At 47.7% G+C, this 25,965-nt stretch overlaps 2 protein-coding genes across 5 annotated transcripts in view; one reads left to right on the top strand and one right to left on the bottom strand.

Moving 5' to 3' along the window:
* Positions 1-9,171, top strand: part of LOC119978552 (TRAF3-interacting JNK-activating modulator) — a 92,262-nt gene extending 83,091 nt beyond the window's left edge. For 3 of the 4 annotated variants that reach the window (XM_038820278.1, XM_038820277.1, XM_038820276.1), the window contains one exon: positions 8,968-9,171. In XM_038820278.1, the coding sequence (XP_038676206.1) occupies positions 8,968-9,063 (96 nt within the window). In that variant the 3' untranslated portion in view covers positions 9,064-9,171. The remainder of the gene's footprint in view (positions 1-8,967) is intronic. The other variant, XM_038820279.1, reaches the window with a different exon arrangement.
* Positions 9,172-25,159: 15,988 nt separating this feature from the next.
* Positions 25,160-25,965, bottom strand: part of c15h1orf74 (chromosome 15 C1orf74 homolog) — a 1,390-nt gene continuing 584 nt past the window's right edge. The window contains 1 exon segment of the mRNA XM_038820199.1: positions 25,160-25,965. This exon segment is cut by the window's right edge and continues 494 nt beyond it. Within this exon segment, the coding sequence (XP_038676127.1) occupies positions 25,649-25,965 (317 nt within the window). The 3' untranslated portion in view covers positions 25,160-25,648.

Raw genomic sequence — 25,965 nt, 5'->3', positions numbered from 1 at the left:
TGCACCCAACTCCAGCTCCTCAAAAACCATGTTAGGGACCTGGAGCTTGAGCTGGATGAACTTCGGATCATTCGGGAGGCAGAGGGGTTCATAGATAGGAGCTTCAGGGAAGTAGTTACACCAAAGACTGGAGATAGATGGGTAACTGTAAGAGGGACTGGGAAGAAGCAGTCAGTGCAGGGACCCCCTGCGGTCGTTCCCCTGAGTAACAAGTATACCGTTTTGGATACTTGTGGGGGGGGGGGGACTTACCAGGGGTAAGCCATGGGGTACGGGCCTCTGGCACGGAGTCTGTCCCCGTTGCTCAGAAGGGAAGGGGGGAAAGGAGTAGAACATTAGTAATTGGGGACTCAATAGTCAGGGGCACAGATAGGAGATTTTGTGGGAGCGAGAGAGACTAACGTTTTGTATGTTGCCTCCCAGGTACAAGGGTACGTGATGTCTCGGATCGTGTTTTCCGGGTCCTTAAGGGGGAGGGGGAGGGGGAGCAGCCCCAAGTCGTAGTCCACATTGGCACTAACGACATAGGTAGGAAAGGGGACAAGGATGTCAGGCAGGCCTTTAGGGAGCTAGGATGGAAGCTCAGAGCGAGAACAAACAGAGTTGTTATCTCTGGGTTGTTGCCCGTGCCACGTGATAGTGAGATGAGGAATAGGGAGAGAGAGCAATTAAACACGTGGCTACAAGGATGGTGCAGGCGGGAGGGATTCAGATTTCTGGATAACTGGGGCTCTTTCTGGGAAAGGTGGGACCTCTATAGACAGGATGGTCTACATCTGAACCTGAGGGGCACCAATATCCTGAGGGGGGGAGATTTGTTAGTGCTCTTTGGGGGGGTTTAAACTAATTCAGCAGGGGCATGGGAACCTGGATTGTAGTTTTGGGGTACGGGAGATTGAGAGTATAGAGGTCAGGAGCACAGATTTGACTTCGCAGGAGGGTGCCAGTGTTCAGGTAGGTGGTTTGAAGTGTGTCTACTTCAATGCCAGGAGTATACGAAATAAGGTAGGGGAACTGGCAGCATGGGTTGGTACCTGGGACTTCGATGTTGTGGCCATTTCAGAGACATGGATAGAGCAGGGACAGGAATGGTTGTTGCAGGTTCCGGGGTTTAGGTGTTTTAGTAAGCTCAGAGAAGGGGGCAAAAGAGGGGGAGGTGTGGCGCTGCTAGTCAAGGACAGTATTACGGTGGCGGAAAGGATGCTAGATGGGGACTCTTCTTCTGAGGTAGTATGGGCTGAGGTTAGAAACAGGAAAGGAGAGGTCACCCTGTTGGGAGTTTTCTATAGGCCACCTAATAGTTCTAGGGATGTAGAGGAAAGGATGGCGAAGATGATTCTGGAAAAGAGCGAAAGTAACAGGGTAGTTGTTATGGGAGACTTTAACTTTCCAAATATTGACTGGAAAAGATATAGTTCGAGTACATTAGATGGGTCGTTCTTTGTACAATGTGTGCAGGAGGGTTTCCTGACACAATATGTTGACAGGCCAACAAGAGGCAATGCCACATTGGATTTGGTTTTGGGTAATGAACCAGGCCAGGTGTTAGATCTGGAGACAGTGACCACAATTCGGTGACCTTTACGTTAGTGATGGAAAGGGATCAGTATACCCCACAGGGCAAGAGTTATAGCTGGGGGAAGGGCAATTATGATGCCATTAGACATGACTTAGGATGTGTAGGTTGGAGAAGTAGGCTGCAAGGGTTGGGCACACTGGATATGTGGAGCTTGTTGAAGGAACAGCTATTGCATGTTCTTGATAAGTACGTACCAGTCAGGCAGGGAGGAAGGGGTCGAGCGAGGGAACCGTGGTTTACCAAAGAAGTGGAATCTCTTGTTAAGAGGAAGAAGGAGGCCTATGTGAAGATGAGGCGTGAAGTTTCAGTTGGGGCGCTTGATAGTTACAAGGAAGCGAGGAAGGATCTAAAGAGAGAGCTAAGACGAGCAAGGAGGGGACATGAGAAGTCTTTGGCAGGTAGGATCAAGGAATACCCAAAAGCTTTCTATAGGTATGTCAGGAATAAAAGAATGACTAGGGTAAGAGTAGGGCCAGTCAAGGACAGTGGTGGGAAGTTGTGTGTGGAGGCTGAGGAGATAAGCGAGATACTAAATGAATACTTTTTGTCAGTATTCACTCAGGAAAAAGATAATGTTTTGGAGGAGAATGCTGAGACCCAGGCTATTAGAATAGATGGCATTGAGGTGCGTAGGGAAGAAGTGTTGGCAATTCTGGACAAGGTGAAAATAGATAAGTCCCCGGGGCCGGATGGGATTTATCCTAGGATTCTCTGGGAAGCCAGGGAAGAGATTGCTGAGCCTTTGGCTTTGATTTCTATGTCATCATTGGCTACAGGAATAGTGCCAGAGGACTGGAGGATAGCAAATGTGGTCCCTTTGTTCAAGAAGGGGAATAGAGATAACCCCGGTAACTATAGGCCGGTGAGCCTCACGTCTGTTGTGGGTAAAGTCTTGGAGAGGATTATAAGAGATACGATTTATAATCATCTAGATAGGAATAATATGATTAGGATAGTCAGCATGGTTTTGTGAAGGGTAGGTCATGCCTCACAAACCTTATTGAGTTATTTGAGAAGGTGACTGAACAGGTAGACGAGGGTAGAGCAGTTGATGTGGTGTATATGGATTTCAGTAAAGCGTTTGATAAGGTTCCCCACGGTCGTCTATTGCAGAAAATACGGAGGCTGGGGATTGAGGGTGATTTAGAGATGTGGATCAGAAATTGGCTAGTTGAAAGAAGACAGAGGGTGGTGGTTGATGGCAAATGTTCAGAATGGAGTTCAGTTACGAGTGGCGTACCACAAGGATCTGTTCTGGGGCCGTTGCTGTTTGTCATTTTTATAAATGACCTAGAGGAGGGCACAGAAGGTTGGGTGAGTAAATTTGCAGACGACACTAAAGTCGGTGGAGTTGTAGACAGTGTGGGAGGATGTTGCAGGTTACAGAGGGACATAGATAAGCTGCAGAGCTGGGCTGAGAGGTGGCAAATGGAGTTTAATGTAGAGAAGTGTGAGGTGATTCACTTTGGAAAGAATAACAGGAATGCGGAATATTTGGCTAATGGTGAAATTCTTAGCAGTGTGGATGAGCAGAGGGATCTCGGTGTCTATGTACATAGATCCCTGAAAGTTGCCACCCAGATTGATAGGGTTGTGAAGAAGGCCTATGGTGTGTTGGCCTTTATTGGTAGAGGGATAGAGTTCCGGAGCCATGAGGTCATGTTGCAGCTGTACAAAACGCTGGTACGGCCGCATTTGGAGTATTGCGTACAGTTCTGGTTGCCTCATTATAGGAAGGACGTGGAAGCTTTGGAACGGGTGCAGAGGAGATTTACCAGGATGTTGCCTGGTATGGAGGGAAAATCTTATGAGGAAAGGCTGATGGACTTGAGGTTGTTTTCGTTAGAGAGAAGAAGGTTAAGAGGTGACTTAATAGAGGCATACAAAATGATCAGAGGGTTAGATAGGGTAGACAGTGAGAGCCTTCTCCCGCGGATGGAGGTGGCTAGCATGAGGGGACATAGCCTTAAATTGAGGGGTAATAGATATAGGACAGACGTCAGAGGTAGGTTTTTTACGCAAAGAGTGGTGAGGCCGTGGAATGCCCTACCTACAACAGTAGTGAACTCGCCAACATTGAGGGTATTTAAAAGTTTATTGGATAAGCATATGGATGATAATGGCATAGTGTAGGTTAGATGGCCTTTAGTTTTTGACTTCCCATGTCGGTGCAACATCGTGGGCCGAAGGGCCTGTACTGCGCTGTATCGTTCTATGTTCTATGTTCTAAATCTCTTCTGCACCCTCTCTAAAGCCTCCACATCCTTCAGGTAGTGTGGCAACCTGAATTGAACACTATACTCCAAGTGTGGCCTAACTAAGTTACTATACAGCTGCAACATGACTTGCCAATTTTTATACTCAATGCCCCAACCAATGAAGGCAAGCATACATAAAAGGAAGCATACATAAGATCGAGGCGACTCAAAACTGATGAAGCTTTGGAGGAATATCGGGAAAGTCGGACAAATCTCAAATGCGCAATAAAGAGGACTAAAAGGGGTCATGAAATATCTTTGGCTAACAGTGTTAAGGAAAATCCCAAAGCCTTTTATTCGTATATAAGGAGCAAGAGGGTAACTAGAGAAAGGATTGGCCCACTCAAAGACAAAAGAGGGAATCTATGCGTGGAGTCAGAGGAAATGAGTGAGCTTCTTAATGAGTACTTTGCATCGGTATTCACCAAGGAGAGGGACATGATGGATGTTGAGGCTAGGGATGGATGTTTAAATACTCTAGGTCACGTCGGCATAAGGAAGGGGAGGTTTTGGGTATTCTAAAAGGCATTAAGGTGGACAAGTCCCCAGGACCGGATGGGATCTATCCCAGGTTACTGAGGGAAGCGAGGGACGAAATAGCTGGGGCCTTAACAGATATCTTTGCAGCATCCTTGAGCACAGGTGAGGTCCCGGAGGACTGGAGAATTGCTAATGTTGTCCCTTTGTTTAAGAAGGGTAGCAGGGATAAACCAGGAAATTATAGACCTGTGAGCTTGACGTCAGTGGTAGGCAAACTGTTGGAGAAGATACTGAGGGATAGGATCTATTCACATTTGGTAGAAAATAGACTTATCAGTGATAGGCAGCATGGTTTTGTGCCGGGAAGGTCATGTCTTACAAACCTAATAGAATTCTTTGAGGAAATGACAAAGTTAATTGATGAGGGAAGGGCTGTAGATGTCATATACATAGACTTCAGTAAAGCATTTGATAAAGTTTCCCATGGCAAATTGATGGAAAAAATGAAGTTGTATGGGGTTCAGGGTGTACTAGCTAGATGGATAAAGAACTGGCTGGGCAACAGGAGACAGAGAGTAGTGGTGGAAGGGAGTGTCTCAAAATGGAGAAAAGTGACTAGTAGTGTTCCACAGGGATCCGTGCCCGGACCACTATTGTTTGTGATATACATAAATGATCTGGACGAAGGTATAAGTGGTCTGATGAGCAAGTTTGCAGATGATACTAAGATTGGTGGAGTTGCAGATAGCGAGGGGGACTGTCAGAGAATACAGCAAAATATAGATAGATTGGAGAGTTGGGCAGAGAAATGGCAGATGGAGTTCAATCCAGGCAAATACGAGGTGATGCATTTTGGAAGATCTAACTCAAGAGCAGACTATATGGTCAATGGAAGACTCCTGGGGAAAATTGATGTACAGAGAGATCTGGGCGATCAGGTCCATTGTACCCTGAAGGTGGCAACGCAGGTCGATAGAGTGGTCAAGAAGGCATACAGCATGCTTGCCTTCATCGGACGGGGTATTGAGTACAAGAGTTGGCAGGTCATGTTACAGTTGTATCGGACTTTGGTTAGGCCACATTTGGAATACTGCGTGCAGTTCTGGTCGCCACATTACCAGAAGGATGTGGATGCTTTAGAGAGGGTGCAGAGGAGGTTCACCAGGATGTTGCCTGGTATGGAGGGTGCTAGCTATGAAGAAAGGTTGAGTAGATTAGGATTGTTTTCATTGGAAAGACGGAGGTTGATGGGAGAATCTACAAAATTATGAGAGGTATGTACAGGGTGGATAGCAACAAGCTTTTTCCAAGAATGGGGGTGTCAATTACAAGGGGGTCACGATTTCAAGGTGAGAGGGGAAAAGTTTAATGGAGATGTGCGTGGAAAGTTTTTTACGCAGAGGGTGGTGGGTGCCTGGAATGCTTTACCAGCGGAGGTGGTAGAGGCGGGTACGATAGCATAATTTAAGATGCATCTGGACAGACATATGAACGGGTGGGGAACAGAGAGAAGTAGACCTTGGAAAATAGGCAACAGGTTTAGATAAAGGATCTGGATCGGCGCAGTCTGGGAGGGCCGAAGGGCCTGTTCCTGTGCTGTAATTTTCTTTGTTCTTTGTTCTTATGCCATGTGACTTCTTGACTACCTTCTCCACCTGTGTTGCCCCTTTTAGTGACCTGTGGACCTGTACACCTAGATCTCGCTGACTATCAATACTCTTGAGGGTTCTACCATTCATTGTATATTCCCTACCTGTATTAGACCTTCCAAAATGCATTACCTCACATTTGTCCGGATTAAACTCTATCCGCCATCTCTCCGCCCAAGCCTCCAAATGATTTAAATCCTGCTGTATCCTCTAAGAGTCCTCATCGCTTTCCGCAACTCTACTAACCTTTGTGTCGTCAGTTACTAATCAGACCAGTTACATTTTCCTCCAAATCATTTATATACACTACGAACAGCAAAGGTCCCAGCACTAATCCCTGCGGAACACCACTAGTCACAGCCCTCCAATTAGAAAAGCACCCTTCTGTTGCTACTCTCTGCCTTCTGTGACCTAGCCAGTTCTGTATCCACCTTGCCAGCTCACCTCTGATCCCGTGTGACTTCACCTTTTGTACCAGTCTACCATGAAGAACCTTGTCAAAGGCCTTACTGAAGTCCATATAGACAACATCCACTGCCCTACCTGCATCAATCATCTTTGTGACCTCCTTGTATCAAGTTAGTGAGACACGACCTCCCCTTCACAAAACCATGCTGCCTCTCGCTAATACGTCCATTTGCTTCCAAATGGGAGTAGATCCTGTGTCGAAGAATTCTCTCTAGTAATTTCCCTACCACTGACGTAAGGCTCACCGGCCTGTAGTTCCCTGGATTATCCTTGCTACCCTTCTTAAACAAAGGAACAACATTGGCTATTCTCCAGTCCTCCGCGACATCACCTGGAGACAGTGAGGATCCAAAGATTTCTGTCAAGGCCTCAGCAATTTCCTCTCTTGCCTCCTTCACTATTGTGGATATAGCTCCAGGAGAGTCTCCCACATCGTGGCAGTCTGCTGCATCCTCCACAACATCGCGCAGCAGAGGGGCGATGTGTTGGAGGAGGATGAAGAATGCCATGCCACGTTAATGAGTGTGTAGAGGAGGGCCAGGATGGGCAGGCCATGGGGCCCCGGAAGCCATTGGAGGCCACACAACATGTGTACCTAGGCCACCACACACGAGACAATCGAATCACCACCAGGTTCACCGACTATGGGGCCTGGCCACCGGCAGCCCGACTGTTCCGACCCACTCCCCACATCCACTGCCCCCCCTATCATATTACCCCCTCCCCTGTGCAGCCTCCCTGCACCCACTACTCCTCCCCTGGCACCTGCACTCCCCCTCCGTGCTTCCACCGGCCACACTACAGGGTGCGGGCCCTGGATTGGCAGCATTAGTAGGCCTGGTCCATGGGATGGAGGGTGTTGGGCCATGAGGTTTCAGATTGTGGTTGAATACAATTCTGCTGCTGCTGATGGCCCACAGCACCTCCTGGATGCCCAGTCTTGAGTTGCTAGATCTGTTTGAAGTCTATCACATTTAGCACGGTGATAGTGCCATACAACACGATGGAGGGTATCCTCAATGTGAAGATAGGATTTTGTCTCCACAAGGATTGTGTGGTGGTCACGTCTACTGATACTGTCATGGACAAATGCATTTGTAGCAGGCAGATTGGTGAGGATGACGTCAACTATGTTTTTCCCTCACCCCTTTCGCAGTCCCAGACCAGCAGCTATGTCGTTTAGGACCTGGCCAGCTTGGTCTGTGGTACTACACAGCCACCAATGGACATTGAAGTCCTTACCCAGAGTATATTCTGTGCCCTTGCCACCTTCAGAGCTTCCTCCAAGTGGTGTTCAACATGGAGGAGTACCGATTCATCAGCTGATGGTGGACGGTACATGGTAATAAAGCTGCTTAGGAAGAGAGAGGAAAGTGAGAAACGGTATTTGTAACCCAAAACTAAAGAGGGAGAGAACTCCCAGCCTCTCTCCTGTGCAGCAGCTGGTGATGGACAGTGGAGTGGGAAGGGAGACGGGAAAGCTAGGATAATATGCCGAACAGCAAGCATGTTAGCAGAGCACTGGCAAAAAGATGCTGCATTAAACATATCAGAACATGACTTTGTGCAGAAGCTGGATTCTTCCGCCCCGCCCGCCGCAAGAAGGCCACGGGTGAGAGGCGGACAATGGAGAAGTCCACTGACCTCGGGCAGGATTCTCCGGCCGCCGGGCAGATGTGGCCGGAGAATCCTGCCCAAGGTGTTATAACCCTGCATGGGAATCATCCAGTGGGGATGATTGTTCCCGAGTGCTGATTGGGATTCAGTTAACCAGCATTAGGGTTAAAACAGGTTGGCTGCCGTGGCAGCAACAAGAAGGAGTGAGGACCCTGAGATGTGTACCTGAGTCCTGTGTGAACACTGCTGTCAGACTAAATAAACGTCTTCCTCAGGAACTCTTTGGACTTCCCCTTTGCCATTTACTTCACAAAGACCCCAATTTCAATTCTTTAAATTGGTTTTGAGTGAGTTAAAATTGAGTATCAAATGGGGCAGATCGATTCCAACAGACTTTGAGAATGATTTTGTTATTCTCAAAGTTAACACATGGATATGGAGCAGGATAATGTTCTGAATGGCATCGTTTTGATTTGACTATGTCATGCTTTAATCGAGAATTCATGTTGAACAGTGATTCTATCGTTCATCTAGAATTCAACCTACAACTGGGTATCCCATAGGCCTGAACTGTAAAATGCTGCACAACATCACGTTGAAGTTCCCAATATGTTATTTTGCACAATGTAACTTAGGTGCAGGCAAAATGTAGAATATCCAGAATTTTTCCAAACTCATGAAGAATATTTGAGCGTAAATTAATGATCAACGTTCATCATATTTACAGATTTAGGAAATTACAAAACCAGCTAATTTAATTAATTAAATTTATGAATAGTTGATTACAACTGATTAATGTACATTTGCAATGAGGGATCAGTGAGAAGCAGAGTTGGCAGTGCATGGATATGTAGGTGTGTTTTTTGGGTGATTTTTATCCCGTAATTTACTGTCTGAATATTTTTGTCTCTTCTAGCGGCGATGCTGTCGATGTGTGGCCTTCCTCCTCCTGGGGGCAGCAATCACAGGGTTTGCTGTGCTTTGGGCAAATATGGACAATATCCCTTTCTAAGAAGTCGGCGTGAAGCACATTTTGTTATCAGTATAAACTTGCTTTAGCCTTTGAACACCAAATGTTCTTCAAAATAAAACCTTTATCTTTCAAGATTTTCAAAAATAATGCACTGGACATGATGAATGTTAAAACATAAGAATTATACAGCTGCATTTGCTCATGGAACACGGACTTGTTGCTTGCTCTTGCCAACCAGATTGAGATCAGTAACTTATCAAGTGTTGAATTCAGACTGCTGACCTATGTGACATATTTCAGTTCGCAAACGCTAGTCCATCGGGTCACCAGTTCTTCAGCTAGCAAAGGCAAATTGCGTAAGAGATATTTTCACAGAATACTATAGTGCAGAAGAGGCCCTTCAGCCCATCAAATCTGCACCATAGCTCATAGAATAGAAAAAACTGCTAAGTTCATAGAATTTACAGCGCAGAAACATATGAAAGGCCCTGACCTGCCCATCTAATCCCATTTGCCAGCATTTGGCCCATAGCCTTGAATGTTACGATGTGCCGAGTGCTCACCCAGGTACTTTTTAAAGGATGTAAGTCAACCTGCCTCTACCACCCTCCCAGGTAGTGCATTCCAGACCGTCACCACCCTCTGGGTAAAAATGTTTTTCCTCAAATCCCCCCTAAACTTCCCACACCTCACCTTTAACTTCCTCATAACTGACCCTTCAACTCAGACGAACAGCTGCTCCTTATCCACCCTGTCCAGGCCCCTCAATCTTCTACACCTTGATCAGGTCTCCCCTCAGGCTTCTCTGCTCCAGAGAAAACAACCCAAGCCTACCCAACCTCTCTTCATAAATTAAGTGTTCCCAGGCAACATTCTGGTGAATTTCCTCTACACCCCCTCCAGTGCAATCACATCTTTCCTATAATGTGGTGACCAGAACTGCGCACACTACTCCAGCTGTGGCCTCACCAAAGTTCTATACAACTCCAACATGACCTCCCTGCTTTTGTAATCCAAGCTCCGATTGATAAAGGCCAGTGTCCCATATGCCTTTTTCACCACACTATTAACCTGCCCTTCTGCCTTCAGAGATATATGGACAAACACACCAAGGTCCCTTTGTTCCTTGGAACTTCCCAGTGTCAGGCCATTTATTGAATATTTCCTTGTTAAATTACTCCTTCCAAAGTGTAACACCTCACACTTTTCAGGGTTAAATTTCATCTGCCATTTTTCTGCCCATTTGATCATCCTGTCTCTATCTTCCTGTAACCCAAGACTCTCAACCTCACTGTTAACCACCAGGCCAATCTTTGTGTCTTCTGCAAACTTACTGATCCTACCCCCACATGGTCATCTATGTCATTTATATAAATGATGAATAATAGGGGGCCCAGCACAGATCCCTGTGGTACATCAATGGACACTGGCTTCAAGACACAAAAGCAGCCGTCTGTCATCACCAGATATCAGATTTGTGATCATGCATCTCCGTCAGGCTGATATGGAGCAGTATCAGAACATAGAACATAGAACATTACAGCGCAGTACAGGCCCTTCGGCTCTCGATGTTGCGCCCAACTGTGAAACCACTCTAAAGCCCTTCTACACTATTCCATTATCATCCATATGTTTATCCAATGACCATTTAAATGCCCTTAATGTTGGCGAGTCCACTACTGTCATCCAGGTTATCCAGCGGCATTCCTGATTGACCTTTGAACCCATCCCCCAGGGAAAAGGCTCCCTTAAATTGAAAGGAAATGGGACAACCACTTGCAGAATCCCATTTTATTGTATGTAGAGAGAATTTGATCTCCATGGTCAACACCAACCTCAGCAAAAAATGTTAGCCATTTAACATTTTAACCTCTTGTTTAAACTAGAATTTCAAAATGAAAATTTCATAAACGTGTTGGGAAAAACAGTTGGAAAGCTGTTAGTCCAGGAGGCCCATGAGGAAAAGGTCAGGGGTTTACCCAGCGAATTTGGGCTGCCCAAAACTCTCAAATATAACAAAGTATAAAGTCTGTGAAACTATTGACTACTGAACAGTCAGGAATCAATTTCAAGAAGTGTCACTATTTTGGGAGAGAATTGTGGATTTTATTGAGGAAAATACAGCATAACTGTGGAAAATCTGTGAATCACCATTTTGAACACAGAGTTCAGTTACCTGGAGGGTCAAGTGGAAAGTAAACAATTGACTTCAAAGATTTTGTGTCAGTTTCTCCGTTTGGTAGGCTAAATGCTGACGCTGGGACTTTATCGCGTGAATTCTACGATCCCAATAGCGGCACAGGTCCCGCAGTGATTCAGGACATCCTAATGGGCTAGTACCGGCGGCACGAGGAATTCGTGCAATTCCAACGAATGCTGGCGTGTGATTCACCAGGGTTGGGATTGACACTCGAGAGCCTGACGAGCTGCAGCCGTATATAATCACTCCACTCCCCACACACTCATTCCAGCCAACAAGATGCCACCCTGAAGAAAAGCACCCAGGTTCACTGATGCCGAGCTCGAGGCACTGTTGGATGCCATGGGGGGAGGGGCCCATCATGTTATCTGGGGTGGAAAGGAGGCTGCCACCCACCAATGTTAACCGGGCCTGGGTGCAGGTGGCAGAGCCCGAGAGCTCCGTGGGCCCCACCGCCAGGACCAGCCAGCAGCACAGGAAGAAATTGCATGACTTCGCCAGGGCGGTCAGGGTGAGTCATGACCACCACCGTGCCCCGGCACCAATCCGTGTCCACACTCCCCACTTCAATCACGCTCCACCAACGCGACCCTCCACCATGTGGCCCCCAATCAGGTGGCCCCGTAGGCAGTGGTGGGCGATGATGGCCAACCCCCAGGCCAGCCAGGGTGGGTCACCACCAGCACTGCATCCCTGGCACCACCTCCATCCCACACACCTAGAGCATCCCCCACCTCCTAGAGGGCAATCGAATCCCACCCACCAGCAGACCGTGTGCACCCCACCCTGCACCCACTGCAACACCCACATCGCTCACCATGGCCAGATGCCCTGCGGACCGCCGGAGTATCTCACACTGTGCATTATCGTCCCTCCTGAAGAAGGTGGCTTACAACTGCTGGGAGAAGACCAGAGTGGGTCCGCCGGATCTGCGGCTCACCATCAATGGACCTGGTCGGAGTGTGGGCAGTCGCCGAGGTGGAGGTCGGCATCAGTGAACAAAATGAGCCCCAATGAATTGCGATGACCCTTTTGCACATGTGGTACCTACACTCTCACCCCCCCCCCCCCCCGACCCAGCCCACCGCCCCCCCCCCCCCCCCCCCCCCTCCCGCTCCAGCCCACCGCCCCCACCAGCGATCTAATCATGCGCCTTGTCTTATGTCTTGCAGGGTCCCAGGGCAATGAGACAGGTCGTCCGCCCCCCCCCCCCCCCCCGCCCCCCACAACGCAAGGCTCATCCAGTGAAGAGGCAGGATCTGCTGGTGACCCGCGCCCCTAAACGCAACTGCAACAGCCGGAGGCACTTCCCATCACTGCTCTCACCGGCACCCTCCACCACCCCAGAGACACTAACCTCTGTCGGGCATGTCAGTGAAGAGGCTCCTGGGGATCATGTGTGTGTGCACCACACACGGGCAGAGGTAGGAACCCCAGAAAAGGCGGACGGTCAGAGGACGGCCCAACCCCAGGGACTAGCTGCCGTCCAGACAGGTTTCAGACTTCTGGAAGGGGCGATCCCATAAATGTTGGAGATGCAGTGGCGAGCCAGGGACTGCAGGAGGGGTATAAGCTACCATCCAGCACCTGCAGCTGGAGTTGGAGGAGTCCAACCATTTGCAGGAGCAGGAGGCGGTGTCGACCATAAGTGCCACCCAAGCCAACACCACACGGGTGGCATCCGCAGTGGAGACCTTCGGTCAGGATGTCCAAGGCCTGGGGCACAGTGTGCAGTGGGTGGCTGAGGCACAGGACAGGGCGGCTCTGTCACAGGCAGCCATGACAAGGCCACATGGACATTGCAGCGGCGCTACAGAGCGTGGCCCAGTCACAGCGAGCCATGGCTTCGGGCTGCGAGAGCATTGGCCTGGCGCTGGCTGACCTGAGCCAGACATAGAGGCACCTGACATGGTCCCTGAATGATAACACAGTCCCAGAGGGCCCCCGGAGCTCGCTCCAGCCCCGTCCCAAGAAGTAACCCGGGGGCCAACGGGACTCTTAGAGAGGAGCTGGTGATGGAACACGTTTCGGTAACTCCCACAGGGGAAGTACCAGAACACCACATCTGTCCCTGGCACATCTAATGGGCAACAACCAGAACAGAGTGGTACCATACCACCTTGGACACCCAGAATGTTGTGGAGGATGCAGCAGGCCACACGACGTGTAAGACTCTCCTGGGGCTGTAATGGAGGCCCTTCCAGAGTGGTCGAGGCACCTGAACCACACCTTCCCGTACCAGCCTCCCCGAACAGGCGACGGAATGTGGCGACTAGGGGCTTTTCACAGTAACTTCATTTGAAGCCTACTTGTGACAATAAGCGATTGTCATTTTCATTTCATTTTCATTCAAGAAGCCGAAGCACGGTTCGATCACGGCCCTGGTCGATGTGCGGGTGTCATTGTAGCGAGTCACCATGTTGTTCTGTGGCCTCCGTATAGGCGTCACCAGCCACGACTGCAGCGGATAACCCCTGTCACCCAATAGCCAACCCCCCAGCACGATGCACATCTCATGATCATACACCAACTGCACCTTCATGGAGAGGGACCCCTTGCAGTTATTGCAGTGAACCTCCTCATGCACCAATGCCCTTTAGAGGGACATGCGACCGGTCGATCACCCCCTGGACCTGGGGCATCTCGGTAATGGCGGTGAACCCGCTGCCCGGGCAACCTGATGCACTCGGTCCATATTCATGCTGATGTATTGCATACTCGGGCATACAAGACCTCCGTGATGGTCACCTGTGCACCCAGGTCTAGGAGATCCAGGCAGGTCCCCACTCGCCTCCTGAATGACTCCTTTGCATAAATGTTCAGGGCTGCCATCACCTTGACGGCCACCAGGAGCAGATTTCCTCTTCTATGCCCCGCACGCGGTTCCAGGTACGCCATGATGCGGCAAATTTGCCATACAGTCTCCCGGTTTATCTGGAGTCTTTGACGGCAAGTCCGGTCCGGCAAATCCTCGAATATCAGATGCTGTAAGTACACACAGGACCTGATGCGGTGCCGCCTTACCATCTCCTTCTCGTCCTGTTGGGCAGCCAGCTCTCCATTTTCTCCAGCTGACACGTGCCCATCCGCGCCGCACCCCTAGCCCTGTCAGTGCCTGTCACCTGGGGGGGGGGGGCTCTGACTTCAGCAGGGGTACGGTTGTCTGGCGCTAGCCAAGCCAGCCATACGCTCTACAACGCCCGTCCTACGCCCTCCTGTGGGGTGTACTGTAGGTGTCGTCCTTGGGTGGGCCACGTGATGCCCCGCCAGCAGGGTGGCGCCTGGTTTCTCCTTCTAGTGTATCACCTCACACCTTTCAGGTTTAAATTGGGCAGCACGGCAGCATTGTGGTTAGCACAATTGCTTCACAGCTCCAGGGTCCCAGGTTCGGTTCCCGGCTTGGGTCACTGTCTGTGCGGAGTCTGCACATTCTACCCATGTGTGTGTGGGTTTCCTCCGGGTGCTCCGGTTTCCTCCCACAATCCAAAGATGTGCAGGTTAGGTGGATTGGCCATGCTAAATTACCCTCAGTGTCCAAAATTGCCCTTAGTGTTGGGTGGGGTTACTGAATTATGGGGATAGGGTGGAGGTGTGGGCCTGGGTAGGGTGCTCTTTCCAAAAGCCGGTGCAGATTTGATGGGCCGAATGGCCTCCTTCTGCACTGTAAATTCTATGAAATTCTATAAATTCCATCTGCCACTTTTCTGCCCATTTGACCATCCCGTTTGTATCTTCCTGTAACTCTCAGCCTCACTGTTAACCACCCAAACTCCTCCCTTGCCTCCTACAGCATCCTGGGACACAATTCATCCAGATCTGGAGAATTTGTCCACTGTTAAACCTGACAACTCCTCCGATGCTTTGTCACTCGCTATATCAATTTGCTCAAGTACCTCTCCGTCTCTCTCCTTGAGGTCTACACATCCTCATTCTCTTGGGTGAAGACGGAGATGAAGTATTCGTTCAACAACCTACCAATGTCCTCTGGCTCCATCCACAGATTGCCCCCTTGGTCCCTAATGGGCCCTACTCTTTCCCTGGTTTTCCTCTTCCCATTGATATACCTATAGCCTCCTCCCTCTGCAACTGGATCGACTTCCTAACCCACAGACCACAATCAGTAAAGACAAATGACGCCTCCTCCGCGATAGTCCCCAATACCGGGCCCACCAGGCTGTGTACTTAGCCCCCTACAATATTCCCTATACACAAATGACTGTGAGGCAAAATTCGCCCCACCAACTTCATCGACAAGTTTTCTGATGACATGACCGTAGTGGGTCGGATCTCAAACAACAATAAGTCAGAATACAGGAGGGAGGGAGAGAATCTAGTGGAGTGGTGCAACGATAACAATCGCTCCCTCAATGTCAGGAAACTATGGAGCTGGGCATCAACTTCAGGAAGCAAAGTGTCATACACGCCCCTGTCTGCATCAACAGGGCCGAGGTAGAGATGGTTGACAGCTTCAAATTCCTAAGTGTAAACATCACCAACATATCTGTCTTGGTGCACCCATGTTGATGCCAAGACCAAGAAAGCACAACAGCACCTATACTTCCTCAGGAATTTCCAGAAATTTGGCATGTCCACGTTGACTCTTACCAATTTTTACAGATGCATCATAGAATGCATCCTATCTGGCTGCATCACAGTCTGGTATGGCAACTGCTCGGCCCAAGACCGCGAGAGTCGTGAACACAGCCAGTCCATCACGCAAACCCGCCTCCCATCCATTGACTCTATCTACACCTCCCTTGGGAAATCGGGCCGCATAATCAAAGACCCCTCCCACACCGGCTTATTCACTCTTCCAACTTCTTCCATCGGGCAGGAGATACAAAAGTTTTGAGAACACGCACTGACAGATTCAAAACAGCTTCTTCCCCCCGTTACCTGACTCCTGAATGGCCCTCTTATGGTTCTAACGCCAATTCTCTACGGTGGTAGCACTATATTGTATGCTGCACCCGATATGTCTTATGTTTTTCATGAATTAAAAGATCTGCCTGGACTGTACGCAGAACAACACCTTTCACTATACTTCAGTACACATGACAATAAATCTAAAATATCTTGGGATTTTTCCTACTTTTACCAGCCAGAGCTTTCTCATAACCCCTTTGCTCTTTGAATTGTTTTCTTAGTGCCATAATGCACTTACTGTACTCCGTTAAAAGCTCTTGCTGATTTGATCCCCTTGTGTTTGCTAAAAGCCTCTCTTCCTTCTCATTGTATCCTGAATATCTCTGGTCATCCATGGTTCTCTAGGCTTGATTACTCTTTCCTATTCCCCTAGAGGGAGCATGTTGGGCCTGTACCCTCCCCATTTCCTTTCTGAGTGGCACTCAGCACCCGTCGTAAATTCTCCATAAATAATTCCTCTCAGTCTACCTTAGCTACATCTTGCCTTATTTTACTAAAATCTACTCCCTCACAATACAAAACCTTTTTTTGCAACTTATCTATTTCTTTGTCCATAACAAGTTTAAGTTGTATCATGGTTGTCGCTATCACCAAAATGGGGCAGCACGGTAGCATGGTGGTTAGCCACAATGCTTCACAGCTCCAGGGTCCCAGGTTCGATTCCCCGGCTGGATCACTGTCTGATGTGGAGTCTGCACGTCCTCCCCGTGTGTGCGTGGTGTTTCCTCCGGGTGCTCCGTTTCCTCCCACAGTCCAAAGATGTGCGGGTTAGGTGGATTGGCCATGCTAAATTGCCCGTAGTGTCCTAAAAAGTAAGGTTAAGGGGGGGTTGTTGGGTTACGGGTATAGGGTGGATACGTGGGTTTGAGTAGGGTTATCATTGCTCGGCACAACATCGAGGGCCGAAGGGCCTGTTCTGTGCTGTACTGTTCTATGTTCTATGTTCTAAAATGCTTCCCACCACCACCTCGACCCAGTTAGGCTTTTACATACTTTTAGAAGCTCTTGCTATTCTTTTTTTATTTTGCACTAGTTTTCTTTCAAATTTACCGTTGCTCTTTTATTACATTTTGGTAACCCTTCATTAGAACAGTACAGCATTCGTTGATCTTTAAAGGTTTCCCAATCCTCCAGCCTGCCACTGGCCTTTGATATATGGTATGCCTTAGTTTTTGCCTTTGCTATCTTTAACTTCTTTGTTCAGCCATGGATAGCTCTCCTTCCCCACCCCCCCCCCCCACCCCCACCCCCGTTACGAGGGCCAAATCTGTCCTCATGGCAATGTAATTCCTGCCGATGTTCAACTCCAGAACGGGAGTGTGGGAATTGTTTGAGCATGGCTGAGTTTCTCACCCTCAAATTGAATTTATGATCAATCTTTCCTGGAGGATCCTTAACTAGGAGGTCATCAATTAATCCCTCCTCATTACACAATACCAAATCCAGAACAGCCTACTCCCTGGTCGGTTCCACAACATATTGCTCCAAGGAACAATCTCTAATACATTCACTGAACTCTCTCCTTGAGGCTACCCTTGCCAATTTGATTAATCCAGTCCACATGCATATTAAAATCACCAATGATTTAATTTCCAATGCCTGCCAATTTTCCTGCCAAAGGCTTTTTTCAGAGAGATTGAGGGAATGATTACTTTGTTCATATGGGGAGGAAAGGTGGCCAGAGTGAGGAAGATGCTGCTACAGAGGTAAAGGCAGGCAGGGGGTTTGGGTCTTCCAAACCTGATGTATTACCACTGGGCGGCGAACGTGGAGAAGGTGCGGAGCTGGGTCAGAGGGGTTGATTCCCAGTGGGTCAGAATGGAGGAGAGTGCAGGGGGTCGGGATTGAAAGCACTAGCAACAGCGCCACTCCCGATGGCCCCGGGGAAATACTCAGCGGGTCCGGTAATAATAGCTTCATTGAGAATTTGGAGGCAGTTTCGCCAATACTTCGGGTTGGGGGCAGGGTCAAGGGAAATGCCGATTCGGGGAACCACAGATTTGAGCCAGGGAAGTGGGATGGAAATTTTCGGAAATGGGAGGAGAAGGGGATTAAGACACCAAAAGATTTGTTTCTTAGGGGTCGGTTTTCAGGATTGAAAGAGCTGGAAGCGAAGTATGGGCTGGAGCAGGGGGAAATGTTTAGATTCATGCATGTTCGAGATTTTTCCAGAAAGGAGATACAGAGCTTCCACCGGGAGCCGGCCTCCACATTGCTGGAGAAGGTGCTGATGACAGAAGGGGGTAGTGTGGGCGGTTTAGAGAGCTATTTTGAAAGAGGATCCCACTGGAAGGGATCAAAGCGAAGTGGGAGGAAGAGTTGGGAGAGGATATGGAAGACAAGTTCTGGTGTGAGGTGCTCCGGAGAGTGAACGCCTCCACCTCGTGCGTGAGGTTGGAGCTGATACAGTTGAAGGTGGTATACAGAGCACACCTCACGAGGGCGAGGATGAATCGATTCTTTGAAGGGGTACTAGGTGTGTGTGAACTTTCCGCGGGGCGGGAGGGGGGCGCTAATCACGTTCATATGTTTTGGGCCTGTCCAAAGCTGGAGTATTCCTGGAAGGAGGTTTTTAGGGTAATTTTTAAAGTGGTGCACGTGAAATTGGATCCTGGCCTGCGGGAGGCCATATTCGGGGTGTCGGACCAGCCAGGGGTTGCAAACGGGTGCGGAGGCAGATGTTGTAGCCTTTGCCTCGTTGATCGCCCGATGGCGGATCCTGATAGGTTGGAGAGCAACCTCTCCACCCTGTGCCCTGGCGCGGCAGGGGGACCTGTTGGAATTCTTGACTCTTGAGAAGGTTAAGTTTGAACTGAGGGGAAGGATGGAGGAGTTCTACAATTCATGGTCATTATTCATTGTGCACTTTCAAGAACTTTTTTTAAAATAAATTTAGATTACCCAATTATTTTTTCCAATTAAGGGGCAATTTAGCGTGGCCAATCCTGCACATTTTTGGGTTATGGGGGCGAAACCCACGCAGATACAGGGAGAATGTGCAAACTCCACACGGACAGTGACCCAGAGCCGGGATCGAACCTGGGACCTCAGCGTCGTGAGGCAGTTGTGCTAACCACTAGGCCACCGTGCTGCCCGCACTTTCAAGAACTGGATAACATCGAACATTAGTTGGGGGGGGTAGGTGGGAGGGTTGGGAGGAGGGGGGCTGTGTGTGTTAATGGTGACTATGGGTGATTCCTGATTCCTTTTTGTCATTTGTTTATGTGAACATGCAGGCTAATGTTTGGGGTTTGGTGGGAGGATGGGATCATCGTTATTCATATGGGGATTGACATATTTGTTACTGATTATTGTTTATTGTTGGTTGGTGTAAATTTGGGAAAAGGTGTGAAAAAGGAGAATAAAAATATATATATTTTTTAAATCACTCATGATTATTGTCGTAATTTTCTTTTAAGCCTCCATTATTTCCTGGTTTATACTGTGCCCCACTGTGGCACTGCTATCTGGGGACCTATAGATTACTCCCACCAGGGACTTTATTTTGCTATTTCTTACTTCTACCCAGACGATTCCACATCTTGATCTTAAGTGCCTATATCATTTCTGATGAACCTGCCTCGTCACACTCTCATGCAGTGCATTCTAATCCCAACCATTCGCTATGTTAAAAGCCTTTTCCTCATGTCGTCATTTGCAAATTACAGAGAATACTCCATTCCTCATTCCTGGAACTGTTGCTATCTTTACTTGCTCAAAAAATAGCCATCAATAAGGTTGCCCATCTTTTATATGGATATGAATATGATATGCTCCCAGAATCGCCAGTTATCAAATTATAACCGCCACAAGGTTCACCGGGTATCGATCAAAGAGCCAACAACCAGTTAGTTAGTTCAAGATCAATGGTACTTTATTTACACACAAGATTAACTTACACATGCAACATAAACACGACGAGCTAAACTACACCTAACAACTATGATAACCTGAATCCCAGATGGCTACATAGCGTCCTCTTGATTATAACGCAAAGCGTGATGGATCACACTACTGAATCTTCTTCTGTTCTCTGGTATGCTGGGTACCCTTAATCAAGGACAGGTTCTATCCGACTCTATTCTATGGATTGGAACATTTACCTAAGTTTTAACACATCTCACATATATAAAAAAATCTAAGGGGGCACTACCACATTCAATCATACATTTCAACTTCTTTACACAAACAGGGGAACCTCTAACTGTCCTTATCTAAACAACACTTATGCTGCTAGCTAATAACCAAAAGAACTTATATTACAGTACAAAATAAACAATAGCTGCATCACATTTCTACTTAACACTAATGCCATTTACAGAGAGAGTTATTTATCTTGAAAAACCGTGGAATTTATTTAGAAAGAGTGAGGGGTCTGTTGAAGTCCGAAAAAAGTGGTTCTGAGTGTGTATACTGGGGAGTGGGAGGCTCTCCTTCGCCATTTCCGAAGTCTGAGTGTCTGGACGGCACTGCAAAGTATTGCTATAATCAATAGGGCTTCTACCGTGTAAGAAAGGGAATACCACTTTATGATATTATCGCACCATGTGGGGGTATCAGTGGCTGTTTCTATGTGTGGTGTAGTGTCCGGGCGAGGGTATTGTGTTGGGTGGTTATGTATAGGGCCTGTGTGGTGGAGGATATAGGAGCTGATAACGCGCGCGCAACTGCAGTGATCCAACAATGATCATGATGCTGGTCATCAGGTCCATCTTCATTTTGCCTTTGTCTTCCTCTGAATCCTGGTATATTCGCATCTTCCTGGGGGTAAAAGTATAATATCTGTTATTATCTTATTGTTTAATATCTCGTTTGTCTGTCTGTTTCCTCTTAACAACAATTTCCCGTTTAGAATCGTCACCATATGTGACTCCCTCATTTTTTTTTAAAACCAACCATTTGGGAGAGAAGACATCCGTAGCAGCAAATTTGTTTCAACCAAGTGTATGAACATGTAAATAATAGTTGGGAGATAGTGACCGAAGGGTCGCTGGAGGGCAAACAAAAACTGTGGCAAAGTGCATTCTTTAAACCACACTATGAAAAGAACAGTAAAAGAGTTTCAAAAGAACTTTCCGAATGGGGTGCGTATGAGCCACAGCAGGGCAAGAATGGTGGAATCCCCGGGTAGGGCGGTGATCAGTGCCGTTGCTCCACTACCCGAGCTTGGCTGACTAATACATAGGGGTCCTCAGGCAGGGCGGGGATAAGTGCCATTACTCCTGCCTTGGTGACCTTACAAGAACGGTAAGATTTGAATATATATGGACTTCCGACAAACTGGTTTCTTTAAACCATGTGTGTCAAAGGGGACTGCATCAAGATTTTTGGGATGAGATCGGCACACAAAGTCGTACAAGAGACAAACATTCAACATTAAACACAACTAAAAAAACCAAACCAAAAACAGGCAGGCTCCATCAGAGAACGGACACCGTAAATCACATTTGGCCAGGGGTGTAACTAGCATATGCAGTCAGTGTAGTGTGACCGAAAGAGGAAGGAGGAGAGAAACAAAAATGAAGTGGCATTGCTGAGGTGTCCCTGCCATGAGAAGTGGCGGGTAAGCGCTCACAGTTTGCATGGGGCAGCTGGGACCTTGTAGCTGCTGTGGGTGGTGTTCTCTTTCATATCTGGAGGCTAGTCTAGCTGGTGGTGGGGGTCTCCTGCAACTTTGGGCGAAGTGTCCTGACTGCCCACAGTTGTAACATGACCCCTGGGGCACATAGTGTATTGCTCCCTTGGGTATGGTTTCCTGGGTGAGAGTTGGGCTGTTGGTGTTGTTGCTGGTTCGGGGGGCTTTGTCTGCATTCGCGGGCGTAATATCCCTTCTGTCCGCAACCCACACTTCATTGTGTGCAGGGTCTGAGGGGTCATAGTTTGCACATGCTTTTTGTCCTGCCTCTGTGACGTGGGAGACTAAAATACAGGTTCATTTGGCCGTATTATCTGCAGTTAAATGGGAGCGGGCTAAATCTCCAAATACTGCTGTGAAGTGTATCCAGAGGCGTCCAGCAAACGCTGTTGGATGCTCTCCTTTTTTCTGCCTACATCGGTTGAGCCCTTCTACGGGATCTCCTCTATTATAGCCAATTGCATCTAGGATGGCTGTTTTCATATCCTGGAGTGTACCTCCTCCTAAAGTTTGTGGGTCGGGAAGGGCTGAACTAACGGATGGGTCAAGGCTTATTCCTATGAGTTTCACTTGCTCCTTTTCATCCAGATCATGCATAACTGTCTGTTGTCTAACTCGCTCAAATAAATGGTGTGGGTCTGATGTGGGGTGAAAGGTTTCTATTTTATCACGGGCATCCCTTAACTGGGTGATGGTTAGTGGGGTTGTGTACACGAAATCGGGTTGGTCTTCTGTCGGTACTCTGCACTGCGTGGTGACTGGATTAGTAGGGTTGGGTGCTGCCTGTGCAGTCGGTGGTGCGGATGCTTTCCTTTTCAGGGCCTGGGCGGCTCTATTCTGAATTTCTGTTTCGTTCACATATCGGTAGGCCGTTTCATTAAGTTTCTGCCAATCGGGACCATCTTCCTGATCTCAGTTTGGTCCAAAGGTATCTCTGAACCTGTTGGAACCAACAATTCTACGGACACGTGCTTGTCGGATTAGAATAGCGGTTTTAATATACTTACAACAGAGCCAGCCTGTTAGCCGTTGAGCGTTCGGTGAACTGGCCGGCTGACCCTGTGGCACTGATCTTTATACAGCAGCTCCCGGGGGAGGAGTCCTGGGCGGAGCCAAGGGAGGAGCCCCGTACACTCTCAAGCATTCCCAGAGTTACTCCCCCTGGAGGTCAGATAGTGCAACTGCACTTACAATATAGACACATGTATACAGGTTATAATCCGTGTGAATCACATTCACCACAGAACCCATTCTGAACTGACAGCAGTGATTTCAATTTTGTAATTTGCTGCCTGCACTTGGCATGGTCCACCGACTCTGCCTCTGTTCCGTGGTGGAACTGTGGAGTGCTCGTAGGGCTGCCTTTAAGTCCTCACATTGCTTTTCAATTGTTCTACTCGGTGTTCTGTTTCCTCTCTTACTTAGACCTCGCGTTGCGTGCCTTGGTGCGCCTTAACATACTGTGACTGAAAGCTACTTAGCTGAGCGAGACAAAATTGGTGTGCCCGTTTGACATCAGCCATCTCCTTGTCCTTAGCCGCTAGCTGCTCTCGAAGTTGCTCGTTTACTTTTTCGCACTCGCTAAAGTTTCCCTCATTCCTCTTCTCTTTAAGCTGTCTAAGGAGCGTCCTCACGACCTCCTCTGTGCCTCGCACTTGTGCCAAGCAGGACACGATTGCCTCGCAATTGTGCCAAGCAGGACATGATTGCCATCAGCTTACGAACTTTGCCTGAATTCTTTTTATGGATCTCGGTCAGGTTATCCCACCAAGTTTGTCCTATACTACCAGGACTGATCTCTTCATTTGCACAAAACTCAAGACTATAGGGCCATCCTTTCGCCTTCAGGTATTTCCTAATTTCCTCTTCCTATATGGGAGACTGTTTGCTCTATCGGTCGCAGCGACCTCGGGTTCCTGTGGGTGCATAAGACGTTCCATTACCTTCATTGCCATCTCTACGATTATCTCTGTATCTCTACCGGGAATTTGGGACAGGGGGAATAAAGCGGTGGTGCAAAGCGGGTATGGCTTAAGCTTTTTTCCGGTTCACACAACTCCCGAAAGTTTCACGCAAAAAATATATTGAGTTTATCTTATATCCCTTGTTAGTACACATGCAAACCTACACACTTCCGAATCTTGGCGGTTTTTGATACTGGTCTTACACGTGTGGTTTTTTTACTTTCCAATTGGATTTCTAATTCAAATGTTTTGTGGGTTGTCTCGGAGTGACAGTCACTTCTGGGTCGAGTCTGGTCAGAGGTCGCCAATAAATGTTGCTATCTTTACTTGCTCGAAATATGGCCATCAATAAGGTTGCCCATATTTTATATGGATATGAATATGATATGCCCCAGAGTCGCCAGGTATCAAATGATACCGCCACAAGGTTCAACCGGTATCGATCAAAGAGCCAAACACCAGTTAGTTAGTTCAAGATCAATGGTACTTTATTTACACACAAGATTAACTTACACATGCAACATAAACACTACAAGCTAAACTACACCTAACAACTGTGACAACCTGTACTTAACGTCAGGCACCCGGCTTAGGTCAGAGGAACAGCGGCCGTTGTTCGAATCTGGATCTGCTGGGTCTGGAGAAGTAACGGCTGCTCAGCTAGACTCATCCGTCTGGTAGCGAGCGTTGAACTTGAACTCGCTTCTGGTGGTGGTGCTCCGATTGGAGATGGACGTTGCCGGAGTGCCAGGTCCAAAAGAGATCGAACACATGACGGTGTCTCTCTTTATCCTTGGGGAGTTTTGCGCTCTTTTGGGCATCCTTAGGTTTGGACCCAATAAATTGGGCAGTTCTCGATAACTGCCTTAGATCGGAGCCAATAAAGTGATGGGTGCCTTGATGGCTGGGCGTGTCCTAAGCGATCATTGACCCTGCTGCTTAAGCTTCCGGAGTACAGGGTAGAGCCAAGATGTCTGGGCTTGTATCGGTTACCTGAGCATCAGTCCTTTGTCTTATGGAGATGGGCCATTAAAATGCTAATCGGTTGGGAGTTTTGATGCTGTCTGGATTCTCTGCTCACAAATATACATCCAGGCTCTGTGCCTGCCTGAACCTTACATTGGCCATATTTCCCGTTAGGCTTTGCGAACGTCCATATTTCTTGTTGCAAGTGGCTATCCCAGATGGCTACAGAACCATTCTCATGAATCCAAACCATGCTCATGAATCCAAACCATCACAGAATAATGGGATGTTGGCAAAACCTGTAGCTATGACTGACTTTAAGTAGAAATATTTCATCTAAAGAGTGATCAGCATTCGGCATTCTCTTCCAATTAGTACAGTTGAGACAAAAATGTTAGAATCCTTCAAGAACCAGTGAGATGGCACAACGAGAAGAAACAGGTACTTATAAACTGGACAGATGATCAAATTAATACCAGATAATCTGCTTCATCTGTATTTTATTTTGCAAAACATATACATCAAACTTTAACAAGAAATATTTGAACAATATCAATGCAAGTGGACAAATAAGTAATGATTCTTAATTAGTAAATGCACTAAAACAGCAAGTTATCAGCCAGATTGTAGATTTGTGTTAGTTCTACAGGTTGAGCAGAATTCAAAGTCCAGGGACCCTTGTGAAATTTACTGATGATTTTATAATTGTATTTTCAATTGACTTCAAGGGACACTAATAATTTTCACAGGTGTCCTCTGATTTCATGATCATTGCAATTACACAGGCATGTGGGAGTGTTGCACTTCCAAGCATTTGAAAGCGCCGTTGATACTGAGCAGGTCAGGCAGCATCTGTGGAGGGGAAGGCATTCTGGCAGTTATGATGTTCAATCTGAACTTCACAGGTACGAGTGTTTCTCGCATTTCCTGTTCTTATTTCAAATTTCCAGCACCTGCAGAATTTTGCTTCTTAGATGCTTCACAAACCACATAAGAGTCCCTGCTCTCATACTTTTTAAAGTATAATTGCAGGCTGACGGGCAATATTTGTGGAATACTGAATTCAGAGAAACTGGACTGCTTGTTGAAGTCAAACATCAGGTCCCTGTTCCACCTCTCTATGGTGTTTTGCAAATCCAAGTAGAGGATTTCTGGGACACTGAACGAGTACATTTGATGTTTGAGATTTTTAGAGATTCTGGGACAAAATGCAGAGGCAGAGAAAACCCGAAGCTCAGCCATGCTCAAAC

Source organism: Scyliorhinus canicula, chromosome 15, assembly GCF_902713615.1.
Source record: "Scyliorhinus canicula chromosome 15, sScyCan1.1, whole genome shotgun sequence".
In the NCBI taxonomy this organism is placed as follows: Eukaryota; Metazoa; Chordata; class Chondrichthyes; order Carcharhiniformes; family Scyliorhinidae; genus Scyliorhinus; species Scyliorhinus canicula.
The sequence above is the reverse complement of the archived record's forward strand: the minus strand, read 5'-3'. Positions and strand labels throughout refer to the sequence as shown.